Source organism: Anastrepha obliqua, chromosome 3, assembly GCF_027943255.1.
Source record: "Anastrepha obliqua isolate idAnaObli1 chromosome 3, idAnaObli1_1.0, whole genome shotgun sequence".
Classification (NCBI taxonomy): Eukaryota; Metazoa; Arthropoda; class Insecta; order Diptera; family Tephritidae; genus Anastrepha; species Anastrepha obliqua.
In genome coordinates, this window is record NC_072894.1 from 16,969,382 (window position 1) to 16,992,443 (window position 23,062).

Genomic DNA, 23,062 nt, shown 5'->3' on the forward strand with positions numbered 1-23,062 from the left:
ATAAAAAATGGTTTTTATTGATGATAAAATGGACAAACATCTCCATTTAAACATTTTGAAGAATAATTCGCATGATAGTGCCGTTAAACTTGGACTGAATGCTAAAGGGTTTTGGTTTCAACAAGACAACGACCCAAAGCACTCATCTTATCTCGTGTAAGAATGGCTTATTTACCACAGTAAGCAGCTTAAATATTCATCTCAATCGCCGGATCTGAATGAGCCTGTCTAGCAGCTCTTAGAAAGGAGAATCAGAAAGCACAAAATAACATCAAAGGCATCATTAAATACAGCTTTACGTGTTGAGTGGGAGAAAATTGCAGCTAATGAAACCAAGGTATTGGTAAAAAGTGTGCAACGGCGTTTGGAAACAGTATCAAAGCTAAAGGCGGCGCAACAAAGTACTGAATACTCGTTTTTTCTATTATTTTTTTAATAAAATATTCTTTATGTGGCGATGTACGAATAATATTTTTGCATGAAATTGTGCCTTATTCCGTTGTTGCCTTAAGTTCTCTTATTCCAGAAATGAATTTGAAAGTTTTTGTTCATTAAATATTGAATAAATATGTTATTTTGTGGGAATATATTCAAATTTTGTTCTTTTGTATAAACCGTGCTAAGTATCAGGTATATCTGTTTATAAACGGTGAGTGTACGAATAATTGTGTGACCACTGTATAAATGGGTGCACGTAGTATTTCTTCTGCGTTGCTAAATTGTTATTGCCTCCTCTCCTGCCACTTTGTATTTCTCTGGACTTAATTTGTAGATATGTGCATTTGTATGTACATATGTAGAGCTTATTGTCTGGTTGTGCTAGATCTTGTACTGAATTGTTCTCGCTTTGTCACTTTCATTGCTGTTACTGGTTGCTTTTCTGCTGTCTGCCTGTCTGCCTATCTACCTCCCAAGCAACATAATTATTTCCTTCGTTCTTGTTGTTATTCGTTTCCATTAACTAATTCTCTTTCGCTCTCCTGAGAGAAGAGGACTGCGGCTTTCGCAGTTATCGTGTGCCGCTCTTCGTTATTCTCGTCACAACGAAACGAAATCGCTAGCCGGCACATGACATCACTCTGCGAGAAAGATTTCAGTTACGCGAAAAATGCCAGACGATTTAGATGTACGTCGGTTGATTGAAGAAGTGAAGGCGCGTCCCATCTTATGGGATTTACGATACGGCAAAGACCGGACGAACACACCTCCGAAATGGGCAGAAATCGCTGCAATACTAGGGGTCGACGGTAAGTTGGCGATATAGAGTGAGATGTACACATGCACGTATATATGTACATATGTACACAGGTACTTAAAAAAATGTGTGAAAGAAGTGAAAATGCATGAAATGGAAAAAACGCTGATTCAATGCGAAACCGAAATAATTTCAATGAATATTTGCATGTGCGCATGTACGTACGCTTCCCTGTTGTAGACATTTATTGTGCCTGCGTATGTACATATGTACATACATATTTATATGTATATGTATGTAAGTATTTTTGCATTTTTTTATCTGAAATAAATATGTAAAAAACATTCTTTTTAAGCCTGTAACATAAATACATATGTATATACTAGGGTAGGGATGCCAATCCTACAATGCCGGGATTTATAATATCTTATGAAGCATGTGAAATGGAGTTAGAAAACCTATACATACATACGATGCATGTAGGTATGTAGCTGCTTTTGTAGGCGCAGCGACGATGAGTTAAATTTGTTTTCGGTATAATTTCGTAGAGATAATAAACTAAATTTACGAAATTGAACGCTGGCACGTATCTATCAATTTATTAAACAATAGGCAAATCGTGGAGCTCGTTTAGATAATGGCTTGTGACCTGGGGTTATTTAACTGTCAGTATAATAAGAATTCTAAAATATTTATAATTTATATTATATATGAATTATATTTTAATACATAGTATTTCGTTACTTGTAGTACTAAAGGTAGCTCGTGCTTTGTTAGCAACTAACTACAAATGGTAAAGGGTCATTCAAAAGCGTCGCCTAGACGTCAGTAGTGAATAATTCCTAGACGGTAATTTTTTTACATTTGGTAAGTACACAGACGCACAATTTTACACGATAGAACAACTTGTCAAAATGATTGAAACTTATTATGAAAATGGTCGATCTTTAAGAACAATACATCGCAAAATTCGTTATTATTTTTTGGTGGAACTAATCGTCCGAATGAGTCGACAATTCAAAGCTTGGTGCACAAATTTCAAGAAAATGCTTCTGTCGGGGATGAAAAAAGGATTGGTAGATAAAAAACTGCATGTTCTGTTGAAAATATTGTGGCTCTAGCGCAAAGTGTTGCGGAACAACTTTGAACATCTCCACATTCTCAGCAATACGAATTCGTGAATTGACAATCTAGCGCATTTTATTTGAAAACGTGCTCATGGTGGACATTTAAATAATGTAATGTTTCACCTATAATTCTTAAGTATTATTTTGAATAAAAAATAGTGAAATCTAAAAGAATCTAAATTTTTAAATGTTTAATTTTAAAACAACATCTAGGCGCATCTTTTGAAAGACCCTTTATTAGTTGATATACTTAGTCTTGCCATAAGATCTATGACAAAGTGTACAATGCATACGGCGAGAACAAATTTGTACCAAAAAGTTCCCCTATTTTTGCTTTCTTTCGTATGCATTTTCGTATCAAATTCCGCTTGTTAGCAATGGAGTGGAAAGCTAAGGAAAATCGTATTGCAGTGATTGCATGACGTAAGTGAGGTAAAAGTGCAAGTGAGATTTACGATTTGCTGGAAAAATTGAATATTAATCGTTTTCCCCAAACGTCTGATGTGACAGACAGAAAAAGAAATGGGCGTCTTCGCGTGGCTCGAATCGGTGCAGCCGTAAAAGCTGTTCGAGAAGAAATCGCAGAAATCCCCATAGAAGCCAGAAAATCACGTCCAGGGCAGTGAATGAATGTATCGACTAGATACATGTCAAACCTAATTAGAGACGATCTCCACATTAAAGCCTTCCGTCGCTCAACTGGTCATCTTTCGGCAACGCGCTTGGAGAAAACTGGACTCGACAGATGCAAACAGCTTCTTCGGTGGTATGTGGTCAACGGCCATGAAAATATTCTTTTCACAGATGAGAAAATATTCACTGTAGACGAAGTTTTTAATAAGCAAAACGACCAAATTTATGTTAAAACCTCTAAAGACGAACAAAAAATGTTGTTTGAATAGGTCAGCGTGGTCTCCATTCAACCCCCGTCATGGTTTGGTGGGGAGTGTCTTGTAAAGGCGTTACATCTCTTCATTTCTGCGAAAAAGGGGTTAAGACCGGGACAAAAGTGTCTTAGAAGTCGTGGTGAAAAAGTTGAGCAGTTCTCTTTCGATGGAGAGCGTTAGATCTTCTAACAAGATTCCGCTGCAGCTTATAAGACAAAAACCATTTAGCAGTAGCTAAAAGACAATATGCCTGGGTTCATAGATACAGAAGATTGTCTGTCTGGAAGTCCAGATCCGAATCCATTGGCCTACAGTTTGTGCTCAGAATTGGAGAATATGGCCTGTCGAAGGTCTCACAGAAATACGGAGAGCCCCAAAAAATCTTTGGTTCGTCGCCAGTATTCGTGGAAACCGTGCGAGCTGCAATAGCTGGGCTATGGGCTAATCGTTTGAAGGCTTGTGTAAAAGCAAATGGTGACCATTGCGAATGGAAATTTAAAATGTTTGGCAGGACTAAGTATGTAATTATGTATGTAAAAACGTTTTAGCAAATATGGATATGTTTAAACGTCTTAATTCTTTTTATATAAAAAACAATACATACACACATGTAAAGGCCTCTATCGTAACAGGTTACATTGACTTACTTAATTTTCGATGAATTTAACATAAGTGCATATGTATTATTACATTTAAATTGTACGAGATTAAAAAAATTGTATATTCTATTATTATTTCAATCACGAATATTATTTAGTTTCCATTGTTTACTTTTTAAATTATTTTTGCACGAATTTTTTTTCAACGAACTTTAATTTATTTGGCAGATATGTGCACTTTAATGTAATATTCAATGCGTAAAAATTTAACTCTTGACTTCTGTTTTGTTACTAATTTTCACTTAAAATAAAAAATATATTTATTAAATGGCTTCATCGAAAAAATTAACAACGCTAGTAAAGGGTGTTTTTTTTAGAGGTTAGGTTTTCAAGTTGGCACTACTTTTCTCGTAGATGGTCTTTTTGACAGCTGTCACTTGATTTATGCTCAGTTTGGTTTGCCATTTCATAATGAATAGACTTACACCTGAACAACGTTTGCAAATCGTGCAAATTTATTACGAAAATAATGGTTCGGTTCGCGCGACGCATCACAAGAAAATTTTGTTCAGCGATGAAGCTCACTTTTGGTTGAATGGGTATGTCAATAAGCAAAATTGTCGCATTTGGAGTGAACATAATCCACAAGCCATTGCTGAGACGCCGTTACATTCTCAAAAAGTCACTGTTTGGTGTGCTCTATGGGCAGAGGGAATCATTGGTCCATATTACTTTAAAAATGAAGCCGGCCATAATGTTTCAGTCAATTGAGAGCGCTATAGAGCCATGATTAATGACTTTTTCGTGCCTGAATTGGACGATGTTGATGTGGACGACCTTTGGTTCCAACAAGGCGGCGCTACATGCCATACAGCCAACGTAACAACCGATTTATTGAAGGAAACTTTTGGTGAGCGCATTATCTCGCGCCGTGGACCTGTGGCGTGGCCTCCAAGATCGTGCGATATAACACCGCTGGACTATTTCTTGTGGGGCTATGTGAAGTCGCTTGTCTACGCAGATAAGCCCGAGACGATTGACGTCTTGGAAGAGAATATTCGGCGCGTTATTGCTGACATACGGCCCCAATTGCTGCAAAAAGTGGTCGAAAATTGGGCCTCTCGGCTGGAATTTATTCGAGCCAGCCGCGGCGGCCACTTGCCCGAAATCATTTTTAAAACATGATGGCAAACCCTTATCTTTATAATAAAGCTAAATTCTTGGCCATAACATTAAATTATATACGTTTTATTTCATTTTGAAAACCTAACCTCTAAAAAAAACACCCTTTACATCTTAACCTATTATTATTATTATTATTATTATTATTATTATTCCCACGCCACTCTCCCCCCCGCATACCGCGCGAGGCGGGGTCCATTTTCACCGAGCACGACGGCAGTTTCGTGCTGCAAGTCGTGTCGGCACTTTTTTTTGTGTTATGTTTTGTATTATTTTATTAATATTTATGTCAGTGTTTATTTATTTATGTCAATGTTTTTCTAATAATGTTGCATGTTTTTAAAATGACTGCTTTTTGTATCTTATGATGCATAATTGGGTTGATGTTGAGTTCTTTTAAGTTTTTAATAAATGTTTTGTGGAGTATTCCAGTTGCTGAAATCACAAATGGAATTGTTTTTACAGTTTTTTGTTTCCATATTCGTTTTATATTTTATTATTATTATTTTTTTTTATAGAGTTACTCCATCTCGGTAGGGTTCGCAACTATCGGAGATAACATGTGTCCCGGATATCGGTATCAAGGGACAATGCTCTGTTGTTTTGTGTTAAGAGTGTTGCAGGAGTGTGAAATTTTAGTAGATCTGGTTTAGAAAGGACCTTACTATATTACAAGTTTTCAGTATGACAGCTTTTTGTATTTGTGCGTGTGTTTTTTCGTTTATATTTATTGATTTTAGGTTTTGTATGAAAGTGTTGTGTAATATTCCTGTTGCTGAAATAATAAATGGTACTATTTTCACTTCATTTTGTTTCCATATGTTTTTGATTTCTTGCGCAAGCTCTATGTATTTTTCAATTTTTTCTGTATATTTGCTGTGTATATTAACGTCATTGGGGACACTTATTTCTATGAACTGTGTGGTTTTTTCTTTCTTATCTATTATTGTTATATCTGGTCTATTGCATATTATTGTCTTGTCAGTGTATATGGTTCTGTCCCAGTATAGTTTAAAGTCTTCGTTTTCTAGTATGGTTTCGGGTGTATATTCATAATATGGTGCTGTGTCATTGGTTAAGTTGAGAAAGGTGGCTATTTCCTTGTGGATGATTTTGGCTACTGTATTGTGTCTTTGTGTGTATTTTGTCCCAGCGAGCATTGGGCATCCCGCTGTTATGTGGTCTATAGTTTCTGTGTATATGTTACATTTACGGCATCTGTCGGATGTGATGGTTGAATCTTTTATTATGTATTTTCTGTAGTTTCTTGTGGCTATGATTTGGTCTTGTATTCCAATGATGAATCCTTCTGTTTCTGCTTGTAGATCTCCTTTTCTTAGCCACGTATATGTATTTTGCTGATCTATGTTGACGTTGTTAGCTATATGTGGGTGTTTTCCGTGTATTTGTTTTTGTTTCCATGCTGCTATGGTTTCCTCTATTGTATGTTTTGGTAGAATAAGGCTTTGGTTGTTGAGGTTAAGGGGCGTTAGTTCTTTGTCTGCTAGTACTATTGCTTTATGAAGGGATGAGTCTTGGTTGTAGAAGTATGTTCTTAAGTTATTTATTTGGTTGTTATGCAGCTGATGGATATCAATAAGTCCCCTTCCTCCATTTTTTCTGGGTATTGTTATACGCTCTTTACATGAATGTGGGTGATGTTTATTATGTTTTGTTAATTTCGTTCTTGTGGCTATCTTTAGATTTTCGATATCTGTATTACTCCACTTGATTACTCCAAAAGAGTATGTTATTATTATTATTATTTCTTCCCACGCCACTCTCCCCCCCGCATACCGCGCGAGGCGGGGTCCATTTTCACCGAGCATGACGGCAGTTTCGTGCTGCAAGTCGTGTCGGCACTTTTTTTTTTTTTTGTGTTATGTTTTGTATTATTTTATTAATATTTATGTCAGTGTTTATTTATTCATGTCAATGTTTTTCTAATGATGTTGCATGTTTTTAAAATGACTGCTTTTTGTATCTTATGATGTATAATTGGGTTGATGTTGAGTTCTTTTAAGTTTTTAATAAATGTTTTGTGGAGTATTCCAGTTGCTGAAATCACAAATGGAATTGTTTTTACAGTTTTTTGTTTCCATATTCGTTTTATTTCTTGCGTTAGTTCACTATATTTTTCAATTTTTTCTACATATTTTCTGTGTATGTTGGTATCATTTGGGGTGCTGATTTCTATGAAGTATGTTATTTTGTTTATTTTATTTATTAAAGTAATATCCGGTCTATTGCTTGTTATAGTTTTATCGGTGTGTATTGTAGTGTCCCAGTAAAGGGTATGTTCTTCATTGTCTAAGATGTTTGAAGGGATATATTTGTAATATGGATCTTTGTTTTCTTGTAAATGTTGTTTATTGGCTATTTCTTGATGTATTATTTTTGCAACTATGTTGTGTCTAAGTGTATATTCTGTGCCTGCTAAAATTTGACATCCTGCGGTTATGTGGTCTATTGTTTCTGGGTGTATTTGGCATCTTCGACATTTGTCGTTAGTTATACTTGGGTCTTTGATTATGTATTTTTGATAGTTTTTGGTGAGAATTACTTGGTCTTGAACGGCAATTATAAACCCTTCCGTTTCAGGATGAAGCTCTCCTCTCTGAAGCCAAGTGTAGCTATTTATTTTGTCAATATTTGGGTCTTCCATAAGATGTAAGTGTTTTCCGTGTAACTGTTTCTGTGCCCAAATAGTTTTCTTTTCGTCAACAGTTGTTTGGGTGATTGTTATTTCAGTGTTTTGTAGGTTTAGTGGGGTGTAGTGCTTATCTGCAAGGACTATTGCTTTGTGTAGATCAGATGTGTGGGTGTGGAAAAATTATCTTAATGTTGAGATTTGGCTATTGTGAAGGTTTTGGATATCAATCAGTCCTCTTCCTCCTTGTAGTCTTGGTATTGTAAGTCTTTGTGTGCATGAGTTGGGGTGAAGTTTTCTATGTTTGGTAAGTTGTCTTCTCGTTGTTCTTTCCAGGTTGTCAATGTCAGTTTTGGTCCAGTTTATTATTCCAAAGGAGTAAGTGAGTATTGGTATGGCATAGGTGTTGATTGCTTTACAGAGGTTTTTGGAATTTAGTTGTGTTTTAAGTATCTGGTTAAGGCGTTTTTTGTATTGCAGTGAAAGCTGGTTTTTAATAGAGGTGTGGTCTATTTTTGTACTTTGTTGGAATCCGAGATACTTGTACGTTTCATGTTCTTCCATGTTTTCAAGGAGTTGATCGTTTAACGTTTCAGTCAGTGCGTTAGTCCATTTTCCTTTCTCTATGTGTTGTGCTTTACATTTACTGATGCCAAAGCTCATTTTTATATCGTTTGTTATTTGTTCTGTTATTTTTAAAAGTGCTTTTAAGTGTGTTTGTGTGGAGGCGTATAGTTTGATGTCGTCCATGTATAGAAGATGGTTTATCGTGTGTTTTGTAGTCTTTTCGTGTATTATATTGTATCCATATCTTGTGTTGTTGAGGGTGTTGGAAAGAGGATTCAGACAGAGGCAAAACCAAAGAGCACTTAGAGAGTCACCTTGGAAGATTCCTTTTTTTATGTCTATTTGTTCTGTTGTTATTGTTTCTGAAGATGTTATTAGATTTATTTGTGTTTTCCATTTATTCATTGTGTTTTGTAGAAAGTTTATTAGTTTTGGGTGTATTTTGTATATTTGAAGCACTTTGATTAACCAGCTATGTGGCACGGAGTCGAAAGCTTTCTGGTAGTCTATGTAGCATGAATGTAGGTTCCGTTGTTTTGATGTGGCTTGTTTCATAATTGTTGTATCAATTATAAGTTGCTCCTTGCAGCCCTGACTGTTTTTTTTGCATCCTTTTTGTTCATCAGTTATGACGTTTTGTTGTGTTAGATGAGTTTCTATTTTCGAGGAAATTGTGGAGGTGATTATTTTATATAGTGTAGGTAGGCATGTTATTGGTCTATAGTTGGACGGGTTGGTGGTTTCATTATTTTTTGGTTTGATGTATGTTTTGCCTATTGTAAGAAATTCTGGTAGGGTTTGTGGTTGGTCTATTATTTTATTAATTGCTAGTGCTAGGTGATGGTGTGTTGAGGTGAACTTTTTGTACCAGAAATTTTGGACGTTATCTATTCCTGGGCATTTCCAGTTGTGAGTTTTATTGATTATGTTGGTTAGTTCCTCTGTTGATAGTGCGATATTGTGTTGTGGTTGTAGATCTTTTTGTCGGTGTTCTTCTTGGCGAATCCATGTAGCTGATTCGTTGTGCTGAGTAGGTATTGACCATATGTTTTTCCAGTAATTCGTTATTTGTTCTTTTGTTGGTGGGATAATTTGAAAGTCTTCTTTGGATGCTAATTTTTTGTAAAAAGTCTTTTGGTTATTTGTGAATAGCTTATTATCAGTCCTCCTTTGATTGGATTCTTTATAACGTGTTAGTCGGGCCGCGTACACCTTAAGTTTTTGTTTATGGGTGTCTATTATTTCGTCTAATGGTTTGTTATTTTTTTGTTGTAAAACGTTTATGTGTTTGATTATATTTTTTGATCTATTACCGTTCTTGTATTGTGTTAGACGTCCTAAGTTCCTCCGGAGTTCATTTACTTTATTTTCAATTCGTATTTGCCATTTATGTTTTCTCGGGTTAAATATCTTGTTGTTTTGTGTTATAGGATGTTGGTTGTTAAGTATTGTTGTAGTTATTGCAGCTACGTATATATATGTGTGAATGTTTTCTATTGTGGAGTTATCATTGAGCATTGTTGGTAGTATAGTGTTGTTTATAGTTTCGATATATTTAATGGTGTCTTTTTTAAATATTAATTTTGGAATTCGAGGTCGACTAACTGGGTTTACACCTTCCCACTTTATTAGATTAGTGTTTATTTCATTTAGAGTTTTTGCGATCATATCGTTGTCCGGGTTATTTGTGATTTCAGCTCTGTTTGTGTTTCTATTGGGACTTTGTTCTTCATTATTATTTTGGTCTATTAAATCGTTTATTTGGTTATTATTATTAGGATTTTGTGTAATGTTCTGCTCTATATTGTTGTTGTGTATGTTAGCTATTTTATTGGCTACTTCTTGTTTAATATTTTCAATGTTGACGTCGGTTAAAAGTTTATTTGTCATTATTGCTCGCTTTTGGTCTGATATTCTTTGTGCAGTTATTTTGTGTTCGTATTGTGGATATAATTGTATAAATAGTCTATGGAAATCTGTTCTGTATCCTGTTTTCAGTGTGTCCAATTTCGTTGCAGTGTAGTAGCAGTGCATAATATCTTCATTCATTTTTGTAGTCCATGCTATGCGCTGCCTTGGTTTTCCTGCTTTTGTGGTTGTCTGTTGTTCAGGCAAAACATTTGGAGCAGGTTGTTGGCTATTGTCATCATGATCGGGCTCTTGATTCCCGCGTCGTTCCCGACCGTTACGACGCTCGTCCGAGGCTCTCATATTTCGTGGAACCGTGTTTTCACACTAGTAGATGGTTGGTCTATTCTAGTGGTTGACTGGGGTCCGCGGATTCGTCATTTCCGTAATGCCAAAGAGGCATTCCTTTGCGGTTGGTTTACAGTTTTCCTTCTGGGTTCACAGTATCCTTCAGACATACATTTTACTAGCCTGCATGTTTGGCATTCAGACGGTAGGTTTGTTGTTCTCTCGTCCGGACTAGGGACCGCGGGGTTGTCACACCCGTCACACCTCTTTTGGGTATGCCCTTGCGGGGTTATTATTATTATTATTATTATTATTATTATTATTATTATTATTATTATTTACTAAAATATAATTAAAATTATAGATTAATCAAATATAAAAGCTCTAGCTAGCAGGGCTATCAGCTTACATCTTAACCTATTTGTCACTGATTTGCTGCAAAACGAAAGCCCCAAAATTTACAGCCAAAACACCACAAGGCATCTCTATACCGAAGCATTCCGTGATGATAAGAAATGTTTTAAAGAGAACTTCGTAGCATAAAATGCCTCTCTTGAAATAACATTTTCGCTTTAGAGAAAATTGTACAAATTCGCAAATGTACCATACACATGGATATATTTACTTGCTCGTATATGTTTGTATGTAAGAATGATAGAATTCTTTATTATTCTTTCCATCATGGTATATATGTACATATGTATGTATATCAGATCTGCTATCTCTTTTATAGACGTTTTGATAAACATTTTTTTCAGTTAGACCTTCCAATCATTCCATTCCATTATTATTATTTTGTATTATTATTATTGAAATTTTCTAAATTACTAAAATTATTCCACGAATTATGTATTGAAGACTTTGGGTTTCTTATTTAGTTGGTTACTTTTCTGCAATTGTAGGAAAAAAATTGTCCCCAGTTGAAGGAAAATTGCTTGCTTGTGTATTGATTCAAAAAGGTTTTTCAAAAAAAGTTTTTAATAGATATTGTTTTGTGGTTTACTCTCTTAACGTAGCTATGTATATTTTTCTCCATGGATGATAAAAGAAAATCAACGTGTGGTTACTGATTTGCACTGTTTTTTAATGCTACAAAGAAATTCGTAATAGAGAAAGAATTCCGTATACGTACAAAATTGTATTTGTGTGCGTTATACCTGTTCATAATAGAGAGAAATTCCGAATAGAGACGATTCATAAAGATTCAGTCTTCAGTTAAGCGTATGAGCGTGTGCACGAATAGTAAAGCGATTAAGTGCTGAAAATAAAGCGTGCCAGCGTGTTGCCAATATTTTATTTATTTATTTATTTATTTATTAGAATTAATATATAATACTAAAACTAATACAAGAGCGAGTACTAGCTGCCAGGGCCTACAACTCGATAGATAGATAGAACAGTCTGTGTTATTATTAGCAAATCATATTAAATCATAGTAGTTAAGTTACAATCTTTCAAAAAATTATTTAAAGCAGTTATATTGGTGGTAGAAACCGTAGCCAGCAGAGCAGAAGGTTTGGTGGATCCGAAGTGTTTTTTCCTGAAACTTTCTAAGGTACGACAATCGTTTAAAAGATGGTCAGCTGATGCGTTATTATCACAAAATGGACATTGTTGTTGGGTACCTCCTGTGAGGAGGTGTTGGTGTGTGAGTTTAGTATGTCCGATTCTGAGTCTGGCGAACTGGCTTGATAAATATCGAGGTGTATTGCTTGGGTATAGAGATGGTTTGCGCCTGTCGTTGGATTCAGTATACCGATGCCTAAACGTATACCATTCTGTCAGCTTAATCGAGTCAATATGTTTTTTTAAATGCCTATGTAAATCATTCTCTGAATAAACTGGAAACAATGAGCTTGTTGCTGGCATAAGTCGAGCTGTTTCGTCGGCTCGCTCGTTGCCTCGGATGCCTTTATGGCCTTTTTTAAGTTCCGAATACAAAGGTCTCCCCTTTTTGTCAACCAATTTGCCACTACTATAAATGTTTTGTATGGACGACATGCTATCCGTACAAATGAGGAATTTTCCTTTATTACTCTGCTGCTTTGTATATGGCCATTGCTTCCGCTGTGAACACCGAGCAGTGTTTAGATAACTGGCCTCCAGAAATGAGCAATCCTTGTTGATTAACTACAGCGAACGTGATGTTAGTGCTGGTTTTTGATCCATCCGTATATAAAAAATTCCAATTGTTGTTCCGGTAGTTTCTTTCCTCTTCTGCGAAGAGTTGTTGATAGGTCGAACTACTTGTCGTAGATTTATTAAGTGCGTGAAGCACGGTGTTGAAATTCGATTTATATATAAACCACGATGGTTGGCAGTTTAATTTAGTGCAGCTCCTAGTTGGAGTCAAATCAATCTCTAAGCCATACGAAATACAGCGGCAAATTGTGGACTTGAGCCTATATCTACGTTTGTGTCGAAACGCTGATATGTAATCCTTGTGCAAAATATGATTAGTAGTAGAAGAGAGTTTCGGAATTAGTAGCCATGTCGCTTCGATTACACGTTCCTTTATAGTAGGGAGACCAGCTTCTGCCAAAACGCATTTTACGGGGGATGTTGGGAACGCATTTATACTACGACGAACAGCAGTATGGTATGGAGCATCAAGTAGCTTAATATTAGTATTGGCAGTCCATCCGTACACAGGTAGACGGTAGTCTATCTTAGAAAGTATCATTGCTCTAGTGATATTGACTAAGGTGTTTGTATGGATTAAAGAGTGTTTGGATGACAAATACTTGAGTATATTGAGTCTGGCAGCTAGATTTTTTCCTAAACCTAAACAATGTTGCTTAAATGTAAATAAATCTTTTATCAAATGTTATGCCTAAAATTCTTAAGAAGTTTACATTTTCCATATGCAAGTTATTAATTGTCAAAGTAGGGTATAAACAGTTACGTTTTTTACAAATATGCAATATTTTACATTTTCCAATTGATAGGTTTGCTCCGGAAAGCTCACCCTACGTGTTTATGTATGTTATTATGTTTTTAAATCTGTTGTTTACTTTAGTTAAATTCTTTTCTTTTGTAAAAATTACTGCGTCATCTGCATAAACAGATAGACCTATGTTTCTATATTTTAAAATAATTTTATTAAATTGTTCAAATGCTATGACAAATAGTACAACTGACAAAGGGGACCCTTGAGGGATCCCATTGTTGAGTGGGTGACAATTGGAGAGGTTGCCATTTATTCTAACCTGAAACTTGCGACCAGTCATAAAGCTTTTAACGAGATTAAAACCCTAGGACCGACTCTCAATGCCTCAAGTTGAGATAACACCACATGAATCCCCACGCGATCGAATGCCCTTTCGAAGTCCGTCGCTAGTACAGAGACGTGACTTTTGGTTGAAAGTGTTTTAGACAAGTAATGTTGGAGATGAAGCCAATAATTTGTGACTTTTATTTTACACAGGCCGATGACCCCAGTTGCCACTTGCCTTACTACTGTAATGCAATTATTTATTTTTGTTTTATCAATGTCTAACAAAATTCAGAACAGAGATTTTAGGATATTAATATAATTCAAAACTTAAACACAAATTTTACAATATTTAAGATTAAAAAGTGTAGTACAGTTATTATAGATTATAAATATAAGTAACCATTACATTGCTAAAAATGTATACAGGTTAAAATTGAATATTAACGAAATTAATAATTTGAAACTAAAGTAATAGGACTATGAATAAGTTCCTTGCGGTTTTACAACAGATGGCGTAACTTGATTATTATTCCATCGATCCACATTTCCAAACATTCATTGGAGAGCTACTGTCGTAAGGCACAAACGTCAGTATAAGTTTTTTATTTGAAGCGTAAACAACAATATTTTTACCACACTTGAAAATGTCGAATTTCGTGCCAAATAATGTGTTTTTGCGGGGAATTCTTCTTCATTATTTTAATATGAAGAAAAAAGCAGCCGAAAGTCATCGTATCTTGGTGGAAGTTTATGGTGAGCATGCTCTAGCTGAGCGAACGTGCCAGAAGTGGTTTGCACGCTTTAAAAGTGGTGATTTTGGCTTGGAAGACGAAGAACGCGAGGGTGCGCCGCCAAAGTTCATGGATACCGAATTGGAGGAATTGCTCGATCAAGATCCGGCTCAAACGCAAGAAGAGGTTGCAAAAACTTTGGGAGTTGATCAATCAACCATTTCCAAACGTTTAAAAGCCATGGGAATGATCCGAAAGGTAGGCCATTGGGTGCCGTATGAATTGAAGCCAAGAGACGTTGAACGCCGTTTTATGGCATGCGAACAACTGCTTCAACGGCACAAAAGAAAGGGTTTTTTGCATCGAATTGTGACTGGCGATGAAAAGTGGGTCCATTACGACAATCCAAAACGTCGGGCAACGTATGGATACCCTGGCCATGCTTCAACATCGACGTCGGCGCAGAATATTCATGGCCTGAAGGTTATGCTGTGTATCTGGTGGGACCAGCTGGGTGTTGTGTATTATGAGCTACTGAAACCGAATGAAACGATTACGGGGGATGTCTACCGACGACAATTGATGCGTTTGAGCCGAGCACTGCGAGAAAAACGGCCGCAATACGCCGATAGACACGACAAAGTTATTTTGCAACATGACAATGCTCGGCCACATGTTGCACAAGTGGTCAAAACATACTTAGAAACGCTCAAATGGGATGTCCTACCCCACCCGCCGTATAGTCCAGACCTTACGCCATCCGATTACTATCTCTTCCGATCGATGCAACATGGCCTGGTTGACCAGCACTTCCGTAATTACGATGAAGTCAAAAAATGGATCGATTCGTGGATTGCGGCAAAACCGACCGAATTTTTCACAAAGGGAATCCGTGAATTGCCAGAAAGATGGGAAAAAGTAGTAGCAAGCGATGGACAATACTTTGAATATTAAATTTGTAACCATTTTACGTCAATAAAGTTTCAAATTTCGAAAAAAAACCGCACGAACTTAACCATAGTCCTATTACAAAGTATTATTTTGAATTCTTACAAAGAAAGTAGTTTTTTGATTGCATTTGAAATAGCTTTTTGGCTCCAGAAAGATCCAAATCCAAGAAGGTTGAGCGATAATTGAAGTCGGACAACGTTCTAACGATTGGCGCATTATCACTTACTAAAGCCAATGCGAAAAATCTTAAAACTACGAAAATTTCTGCAAGAAACATTAAACTGTATTCTTTTTAGAAGAACCGCGTAGTAAATTTCGCCATTAACGAGCGGAAAGGTAAATGATACTGCCTGGAGAGTACCTCTGTCACTTAATGGGAAAAGCCTAATCAATCGACAGCGAGATTCGTATAATGGTTTCGGTTTTTCTGAAAAACGGAGTGAATGTAGTGCGAAACGTAAACAAATCATTTGAACACTCACCGCTCGATTTATACGGACTGCGTGATAAGGTCTCCAAATAAAAGCAGCATAATCTAATGTGGCGGCCGCCGTAACCGAATAGGTTGATGCGTGACTACCATTCGGGATTCACAAAGAGAACGTAGGTTCGAATCCAAAATCAAAAAAAAAGTTTTTTCTAATAGCGGTCGCCCCTCGGCAGGCAATGGCAAACCTCCTCATAAAAAATATCTGCCGTTCAGAGTCGGCTTGAAATTGTAGGTCCCTTCATTTGTGGAACAACATCAAGACGCACGCCACAAATAGGAGGAGGAGCTCGGCCAAACACCGAACACGGCCAATTATTTATATATGTATATAATGTAATGTGAACCGAATAAACGCAGAGTATAATATCTTAAGAGTATATGGGTCAGTGAAGTGCGATGAGTCACGTCTTACAAAAGCGAGCATAGCAAGTGAATTGGAAACGAAATAATTTAAGTGCGTGACAAAATCGATAAATCTTTAATCACATCAGATGAAGCAATACATATGTATTATATGTATATGTATCGTTAATATGATAAGAGGTATTAAGGGGGTTTGAAGCGTAGAAAATGTGATTTTATAACATTTTTTAATATTAAAGATGATTCATAAGGTGCCAGGAAAATAAATTATTTAGCTTAGGACGGCTGAATCATTAGGATTTCTTATTTCAGCATAGGAGAAGAAAATTAGCAAAAGAAAAACTCGAACAGATATCATATATAAGCAAAAAAATAACAAAGGTCCTAAAATACTACGTTAAAGTACACCAGACGTGGCAATGAACTGTTTCGTAGAAACCCCATTAATATTTACTCCTTATTAAATAGGAACGCATCCAATCAAGAAAAGTCGAATTTATATTTCATACAAGGTGAGATCCAAAATAAACAAGACTGTTTTTTTATTTTCTTTTTGATGGCGCCATCCTTTTAATGAGTAAGTGCGTTGGAGTTTACATCCCTAGCGGACTTCCAGTGAAAGCTTGGTGACATTCGGTTCAGTGGAAAGGAAGTTATTGCGTCTAAGGAGTCAGTATACAGTCAACAATAAATACCTTGCACAGGGTCGCATTTGCTTCCTACCGTTCGTAAACATAAGTAGCAATCTAATTGTGCAAGATGAGGACTATGTGATGAATAAACTAGGATTCCTAACCTATAGTTTCTAATTTCTGCCAAGTCCAACATATTTAAAGTAATTGCACCCGTCCTCGGCGGGAAGGCTAAAATTTTGGTGATTTTTGAGTAAAAATCTACAGAGCGAAATTACTTAACCATTTCTGACATGAACGTTCTGTGAGTTAGATCACTCAGCGCTTCAGAATTTTTTTTAGCGGAATTCATTGCCCATTTAATTCCAAAAAAAATAATAATAATAATTTAATTTGTAGACGATTTTTTGCATAAGAAAAAATGCACGCAAAATGTAATTGTGTATACAGAGTTTAAATTTCAAGTCAATCGGTCAAGATTTATTAGAGTTAAGAGCCCGACTAACATAAAAAAATTAGCTTTGCAAAAAATGCGATTAAGATGAGAGGGACTGCGTCGAAAATCAAATTAAAAGTAGTTAGAAATTTTGCCATTTTGAGAGAAAGGAAGAGAATTCTTGCTTTTATTTATTTGCCGTTACTTGGAGATGATTTCTACGTGCTCAGGATCTCTTGGCTGTGTCCACCAAACACAAATAAATGAAATCAATATAATGTGGCCTTGAGCTAACAAAATAAAAAGAAAACTAAATATTTGGAGAAGACTTAGTCGTTTAAACTTGTCGTTTAAACAAATCCTACCAAAAAAACGGCATCTTTTTGTAAAACAAATTCAAGAGCAATCTCAGCTCTGCGTAAGTTGAGCTGATGTATTCCAAGGCAGTACTATGGACCTCATCTTATACTTGCTTTACATTCACGATCTACCAGTTACTGAGGAGACTATCGTCGCAACTTTTCCGGATAACACCGCTTTACTCGCAATTGGCTCCCTTCCTGATGTGGTTTCTCTTAAACTCCAAAAATAACTTGATGAAATAACTCAATGGCTCAAAAATTGGAAAGTAAAATCAAATGAGACCAAATCTGTTCAAGTTACCTTTACACTCAAGCGAAACACTTGCCCACCCGTTAAACTCAATAACACAGTCATACCCCAAAGTAATGTAACAAAATATGTCTGAATGCATCTTGACTGCAAGCTCACATGGCAAACCCATGCATGCCTCGTAGAGTATGTTAGTTTTAAGTATAAATATTGTTAACCAGATCACAATAAATAAATGGATAGTAAAAAAATGTTTTAAGAGTTTACGTGAACTGGACCGATTTGAAAATTCGTCCAAAAATCGAGTTTTCATAAATAAATTTATTTAAAGATAAATATAAAACTTTTTTTTTGTTATCCATTTATTTATTGTGATCTGAAGGTCTGCATAAAAAAAAATGTTTAAAATAGTGTACTAAACATTTTAAATAACTGCGAACAACTTCAGTATCAAAAATGAAATCAAGTAAAGCTTTTACTCTATAACACATTTTAGAAAAATATTGTCAAACCAGATTATTAACATTTTTGAATGCTTATAATTGAGGCATTTTTGATAAAATATATATAGCAAAAGAGAAATGCACTTTTTCTAATTTGTTTAGTCCCAAAATAGTATAAATAATCCAAAATAATTAAAAGTGGTAGACACCAAAATAAGATCCGCCCTAAAGCACAAATAGTTATAAAGGATTTAGGTTAATGACAAATTTTGATTTAACAAAAAATAATAAGCAATTTTTTATCATATGCCCCTCCAAAACCTCTCTCAGTAATTTGCTCATCAACTTTTTTACTCATTTTCTTCATCCTCCCCATAGTCGAGCATTGCAAGCGTAAATGGAAGAATCTACGCGATGCTTATCGTGCCGAGTTGCGTCGCACCGAGCGTCGTGTGGAGCGTTTAAAAGCTTCCGGCGACTACGACAGCTCCATGAACATAGGCAGCAAATGGGCATATTTTGAACCGATGAGTTTCATTAATGATACACGCCGTCCCAGATATCATTCGCATACGCACAGAAGCGAAGGTGAGGGCTCTAATGGCTCAATTGATGAACCGCCCGGTTTTCATAGCTTTTGCGATATCAAAATGGAACCACATCACACTAGCGACGAAGATGAACGCGAAGAGGAGGAACGATTGCTGGAACAGTTCGTGAGTGCCGCCACGCCTCAAGCTGTGCGCCGCCTTTCGAATTCAATATCTGTTGCAAATGCTGTTGAAGATGCGACCACATCTGCCGCCAGTACACGCCCCGGTTGTAAATGCTCAAATCGTGCTGATGATCAAGTGCATTTTTTAGAGAATTTGGAGCGTGAAGAGCAGAGTTTAATGCAGTCGACGCGCATGGATATGAGACGCGACAACAATACCAGCCATGTGGGTGATTCTGATTACAACTTTCTTGTTAGCTTTCTGCCACAGATGAAGCGAATGAGTGAATTGCAAAATTTGCAATTTCGTGCGAAGATGAGTGAGTTGTTATTGAATATAATGACGCCAAATACTGGTGGATCTGTGCAACCAATGACTGCCACCTCACCAAGAGTTACACAGTTTCAACAACAACAACCACAACAGCTGCAATCGCAACCTGGTGTTATCCAATGTGTGGGACCGCCGCAACAGTCGGCGTTACTACAAATGCAAGTAGACTCACAGCAGTTGCAGCAGGGCGAACAACAATCGCCAGTGCAGCAAATGGAGCAACAACCGCAGCAGACGCCAGCAATGCAACAACAGTTCACCACAACTGATCTAATGGACGCCGAGCCATTGGAGAACAGCAGCGTGAGCATCAGTAATGAAATGAGTGGGGATAATTCGACTAACTGGGCATGAAAGCAACAGTGGTTTTCAAACTGTTCGCGCTGCTATAGATATTTTCGTTCGATTTTTTATATAGATTAGGGCATTAGGGCAGTTTTCAATTAAATGCGAATTACTTCTCATCATGGCACTGGCAAATATTCCCGTTTAGTCGTTGTGCTGCCTTGGGAAGTTGCAAATTGCCATGCCTGTGCCAGGTTAATGGCATTTGATTGTGAACTTTCTTTGCATTTGAATATCGAGAATTTTTGGCATCAATTTATTTTCTCGTAATGCTGAAATATCTAAAAGAGAAGCCTTTTGTATTATCGTATTTTACAATAATTGTACATCTTGGGCTGTTGTAGCCGAATGGGTTGGTGTGTGACTATTATTGCGTACCAAACCACGGGCATGAAATACCCGACGCTGGAAAAGGCGTTTCCTAATCTTCTATCTTAGACTAAATAAATAAGTAATTAAATAAATAATAATAAAAAAAACATATTTTATGTTCATTTTTTTGGTGGGCAAAAAACTCAAAAAGTTCTGCACTGATTGAGCACAAATTTTGACACAAGCCGCTTCAAAAATACTGCAGAGTTAAAATAGACATACATATATCAAATGAAAGAGTTTGATGAGTTTATTGAAATTTGAAAGCACCGAAAGACTTAGTAACTTCTAAAACACTAAGGCTAAAAAGCCCATTGTGTTTAAAGTTCTGGAAAGTGAAAGGGTAGATAGTCCAGGCGGAATGGAGAGAAGTAACAGAAGGAAAAATATAGGATAGAATAGAGGTAGCCAGACCTGTGGGAATTTTCCAGACTCTTTGATAAATCTGAAAATATCCTCTAGTTGAAGAGAACGAATTTTATTTGACACTGACACCTAAAATTCTTAGCCTTGCTTTAGCAAATGCGGGACACACACAGAGAAAATGCTCAGTGCCGTCCGCCTTCTTTAAGCAAGACAGGCAAATCGGGTCCTCAATGATTCCAATGGTTCTGGGCACGGATTCGTGTGAAGAGTTCTGCTGGACTACACGTTACAGGAAAACCCTGGGATCCAGACACTCCTTCGTACCAGCCTTTCTTTGCTACTCTCAACAAGAATGAACTTGCAGTTTTCACAGGCTGGAATTCTGGCTATTTTTCCAGATTAACAGAGTTCCAAGCAGTAGCAGTTTGTATAAAACTATCTGAAGCTGATTTAACAGTAATAGCGCTATACAGTCCACCTAGACATAACCTAAAGTCAGAAGACTATAAAAAACTTTTTGAAAACTACAATGGGAGATACATAATTGGTGGAGATTTCAACGCGAAACATGTAAGGTCGTGAACTATGGAAAGCGGCAAAACAACTTCGCTGCCAAATTATCTCTACCGGAAGTCCAACCTACTGGCCTTCAGACCCTAACAAAATCCCCGATGTTATAGATTTCTTTGTAGTCAAACAAATACCAAACCATATCATCCAAGTAGAAGACGGCGTAGACCTGAACTCAGACCATTCACCTATTTTTATGTATCTTAATGGCGAATCAAAATTTAACGAACGAAGTCCCGTACTCTCAAATAAAATGACCGACTGGAATTTTTTCAAGTATAAACTCGATACGTATATGGAAAATACCGACACAATTACCAACGAAGAAGATATTGAAGACGAAACAATAAAACTTACAACACATATTCAGAAAGCAGCTTGGATAAGCACGCCAGCAAGTAAACAAACACGAGATAACCATCAACAAAGATATCCACAAGAAATATTAAAAATATTAAGAGAAAAAAGAAAAGTAAGAAGAAAGTGGCAATCAACAAGGGTGCCTTCCAAGAAAACTGAACTAAACAGATTAACAAAATTGCTCAGAGAAAAAATACAGGAGCATAAAAACAATATCACAAAAAACACTCTGAAAAACTTATCAGCAGAAAAAACAGGTGATTTCTCGCTTTGGAAAGCGATGACGTGTGTCAAACGACCAATTCAACATAATCCGCCAATAAAACAGCAAAATGGTATTCACATTTGGGCTAAAAGCGATGCAGAAAAAGCTGACATATTTGCCAACCACCTGCAGAAAATCTTTCAACCGCACGGAAAAACAATAAATTTCACTCCGCCATCAACTGTACAAGAGTTCGTTAAAATAAAGCATTTCAGTATAGATGAAGTTGCTACCGAAATTTCCAATTTAAAATTAAGGAAGAGTCCAGGGTTCGACTTAATAACCGCCGAAGTTTTGATAAATATATCAACTAAGGCGCTAATGAAATTGACTTTTATAATGAATGCATGTCTAGATTGGAAATATATACCATTCCAATGGAAAGTATCCGAAATAGTAATGATACCTAAACCAGGCAAAAATCCGAATGAAGTGTCATCTTACCGCCCAATCGCTCTGCTTCCAGTAATGGGTAAACTTTTCGAAAAGCTGTTCTCCAAACGCTTAAAATCTATAATTGCATGTAGAAACATCATACCCTCACATCAGTTTGGCTTCCGGGAAAAACACTCTACCGTCGAACAAATACACAGGATAACACATACAATAGAAGACGCGCTAGAGAGTAATAAAGTCTGCTCAGCAATATTCCTTGACGTTGCCCAGGCATTTGATAAAGTGTGGCACGAAGGACTACTTTGTAAATTAAAATCCCTTCTTCCGTTGCAGTTCACTGACATTTTGGAATCGTATATAACAAATAGGTACTTTAGAGTAAAGCAAAAGCAGGCGTATTCGGAAATAAAACAAATATTGGCCGCAGTACCACAAGGCAGCATACTCGGCCCAGTACTGTACCTACTCTATACCGCAGACCTACCAGTACCGAAAATGTGCAAAGTAGCTATATTCGCTGACGATACACGCATCTTAGCCGTTGGATCAACTGAAAACGAATCCATCCAGAAACTGCAGAAGTCCATTGACGAAGTAGTCACATGGACTGAAAATTGGAACATAAAGCTAAACGAAACCAAATCAGTGCACGTGGATTTTACTAATAAAAAAATTATCTACAAACCAGTTCATATTTTGTCAGCAATAGTGCCAAATGCTAATATTGCAAAGTATCTAGGCATGACTTTAGATGTAAAGCTCAAGTGGAAAGAGCACGTGAAAATCAAAGCTGCTGAGCTGAATCTAAAGACGCAAAAACTCCAATGGCTAATTGGCAGAAACTCTGAGCTATCAACTCAAAATAAACTCCTCATATACAACCAAGTGCTAAAGCCGGTGTGGACCTATGGTCTTCAATTATGGGGATGTACTGCAAAGACCAACATCGACATTATACAGCGCCTCCAAAATAGAGTAATCAGGGGAATCGTTAAAGCTCTCTGGTACGTGCGTAATGAAGATCTGCACAAGGATTTAAATTTAAAAACCGTCTCAGACAC

The 23,062-nt window shown here is 36.6% G+C and overlaps 1 protein-coding gene across 1 annotated transcript; it reads left to right on the plus strand.

The window, feature by feature from the left end:
* Positions 1 to 997: 997 nt before the first annotated feature.
* Positions 998 to 20,104, plus strand: LOC129241697 (uncharacterized). Its single transcript, XM_054878167.1, has 2 exons — positions 998 to 1,247; positions 18,657 to 20,104. The coding sequence occupies exons 1-2, from the start codon at positions 1,109 to 1,111 to the stop codon at positions 19,679 to 19,681; spliced, it is 1,164 nt and encodes a 387-aa protein (XP_054734142.1). The 5' UTR covers positions 998 to 1,108; the 3' UTR covers positions 19,682 to 20,104.
* Positions 20,105 to 23,062: the final 2,958 nt, after the last annotated feature.

What these genes read in the sequence shown, in the direction of transcription:
- LOC129241697 (XM_054878167.1), top strand. Translation starts at nt 1,109, where the DNA reads ATGCCAGACGATTTAGATGTACGTCGGTTGATTGAAGAAGTGAAGGCG. An exon ending in TGCAATACTAGGGGTCGACG is followed by an intron (nt 1,248 to 18,656) that starts GTAAGTTGGCGA and finishes TCCTCCCCATAG; the next exon opens with TCGAGCATTGCAAGCGTAAA.